The 2,838-nt window shown below is 45.3% G+C and overlaps 1 protein-coding gene across 1 annotated transcript in view; it reads right to left on the minus strand.

Annotated features, from left to right (window-relative positions):
• The window catches only part of VIPAS39 (VPS33B interacting protein, apical-basolateral polarity regulator, spe-39 homolog), a gene marked incomplete at its 5' end in the record, with an annotated part of 12,274 nt that overhangs the window by 8,108 nt on the left and 1,328 nt on the right, over positions 1-2,838 (minus strand). Inside the window, 3 exons of the mRNA XM_010024655.1 lie at positions 1,171-1,235; positions 1,588-1,626; positions 2,622-2,765. Of these exons, the coding sequence (XP_010022957.1) occupies positions 1,171-1,235; positions 1,588-1,626; positions 2,622-2,765 (248 nt within the window). The remainder of the gene's footprint in view (positions 1-1,170; positions 1,236-1,587; positions 1,627-2,621; positions 2,766-2,838) is intronic.

Consider the following 2,838-nt stretch of genomic DNA (forward strand, 5'->3'; position numbering starts at 1 on the left):
ATGTTTTAAGAGGGTTGTGTAAATGTATGAGGCTTGGTACAGAAGTTTACAGGAAAGACAAAAAGCAGTGAAAGGGAGGGATCATAATGAATTAGGCAAGAAAAAGCATGGGAAAATAGAGGGAAAAGGTGCTACAGGGTGCCAGCTAAGTTAAGCAAGTGGCTAGTTAGTCTGCTTGTCTCAGCAAGCCCTGCAATGGATCACTGCAGTCTGTCATATTCTCATTAAATTCTATACTTAACCACCTCCTGTGTGGGTGGGCTCTCTATTCCAAGTGTATGTATTTATATGAATGCTAATGAACTTCAAGTCCAACCAGTCAGTGAGGAGAATAAGCAGTTTGAGTACCAGGAACTGGAATGGGACCATGAATCCTAGGGGCTCAAGGGTCAGGGTGCCAGCAACTGGAGGAGACCTGGGTCTGGGATTAAGCTACAAAACTGGTTGTCTAAGAACAGCTACTGGAGAGACACACAGTACGTGTACATCCCACTAGTGGAATTCAATCCTGGTCAGACAGAAAGGAGGCTCAGGATTGGGCTTGAGTGTTGTGTGTTTATGTGTCTGCTGGTAAAGGCATTGGTTTCTGTCTGTGCTAATCCATGTGGGCAGCTGTGCCAGTATTGTGCATGTCTGTATCTGCAGGGAATACGTGTTCAGTCCTGTTGCTGGCTGGACCTGGGGACACGGAACCACAACCTCGCACCTACTAGGAGGAATCCACCCAGTCTCAAAGTCCACTAAATTCTACAACACCTAACACTGCCTGTTTGTAGAACATTCCTGCCAACTGGAATTCCACCTCTATGCAACTCCCTCTTAGAAGCCTTTAGATATAAAAAATTAAAAGCCACACATGATGCCAGTTCACCTGACCCAGCATGAAAGCAGCTTACAAGCAAAGCACTATTTAGAAATACTTTTCACAAAGACTGCTGGGCCATTCATTAGGAGACGGAGTAACTAAGACCCTGAGCAAAGCTCCCTACTGAGTAAAAGCAGGGAACACCTAAATTACTGTGAGGCTGTATTTTGCAGCTCATGTCCTATACCCTGCATTGCCCTCTGCTGTCTGAAATAGTGATTAATCACTTCCCATGAAGCCAACAGAGTAGGAAGTTCTCCTGGCAGTACTCTGAACTCAGCACATTACAAACAGTGGCTGCTCACCTTGTACTCAGCTTTTGGTCTGCGCAGCTCTGGGGCATAGTTTTTAACTCCCGTGTCAGAGAGGGCTGAAAGGTAAAGCTAAAGTTGAGTGACATATCAAAATCCTGATCCAGGCCTACCTCCAAAACCACCTTTTCGTTTTTTTTATTTTTATTTTTTGTGGTAGAAGACCCAAACTCAAGCACCAAATGGCAACTCAAAGTTGCTCTAAACACAACAGTCGACAGTTGTGCATACACAGATTACACCAAACCATCACGCCACCTCTTTTGCTTCTTTATTGGATGGCTTTCAGATAACCCATGATTCAGTTCCCCTTCCACAACATAAGGAAGAATATGCTTCCCTTTTATGGAAATGCTCTGGTTTATGTAAATCCGCACCCCTCCCAAAATGAAGGAGGGATTCAAAACTTACCATCTGAAAGGGACTGGAAACTTGGAAGTTTGTTTCGTCCTGAAATCAAAACAAACGCTCATTAGAGACTATTTACCAGCAACATCTCTTACAAAGGAAACACAAGCCTAGCCTGCAAGCCAGTGCGCTACAGCTGTGCCACTGTAGAACAAGCTACTCTCTATAGTGACTCACACTACACCAGCATAGCTGGGGCTCAGCTGCTTGTAGCCTAAGGCTTTGCAATTGTCTGTGGCATAACAAACCATATCACACTTCAGCCCTATCTGCCTTCTTGTTGCTAAGGCCAGGAGAGAGCCTGAATTCGCTCATCTACCTGCAGAGCAGAGGCTCAAGCACACAGGACTGCTTAGGCCATGGAAAACAGACAGCTTCATTCACCAGGGCTGTGATTTGGATGCCTTTCATCATCACTGTATTGTCAAAGTTGAGAATAAAAAACACCCCAGAGAAAGAGAGACAACGTAAAAGACATTTTGTTGCCTGGCTGTGAGACAACAGAGCTGAACTCTTGCAAACTGTTTAAGCCTCCTCATGGCCTGCTTTGCAGCTCCCCCCATAAGCAGCTATGCTACCACTGCTGATACCATGGGTTTGCTGGCCAAACTGTAACATCAGCAACAGCCAACTGAAATCCAAATAAAGGATAATCAACCTGTCTTCTCTGTACAGTACTGGAGATCAAATAAGGCCCACGTGGGTCAAGCCAGTCCCTTTTCAGCTTGCTCTTTTCCACCATGCAAACAGATTGCTGTACAGTGCTGTGCTCTACCTTGCTGTTCTGTGGCACGCAGCTTTTAAGAAGCCATTATCTCTAAAGCACCTTCCCATACCACGAGAGCATACGATCTTCCACACAAGACAGTCTCCAATTTCTGCCCAGTGGGAGATACACGCTCACACTGAGGAGAGATCAGCGCTTCCCTGTTTTGCAATACACTTGAGAGGAAACAATTCACATAAGATAACACAATTGCCCCTTGATGCTCCTGAGGGAAAACCCATTTGTCCATATTGTATATGAGGAACCTCACCTTTGAACAGGCTGCTTAGAGAGTAGGAGGAAACTTGTTTGGGAAAAGCAGCATAGGATGAAGAGCCCTTCTGTAGGCTGGAGTCTCGGCCCTCCAGTGAGCTGGTGCTGCTGGAGGCTGTCTCTTTGATTGACCAGGAGATACCTATGTGCAGACAGAGGTCATTTATAACAGAGAAAGAGAAAAACAGTCTGTAAGAAATGATCTTATTGAACAG

Source organism: Nestor notabilis, unplaced genomic scaffold, assembly GCF_000696875.1.
Source record: "Nestor notabilis isolate BGI_N333 unplaced genomic scaffold, ASM69687v1 scaffold28390, whole genome shotgun sequence".
In the NCBI taxonomy this organism is placed as follows: Eukaryota; Metazoa; Chordata; class Aves; order Psittaciformes; family Psittacidae; genus Nestor; species Nestor notabilis.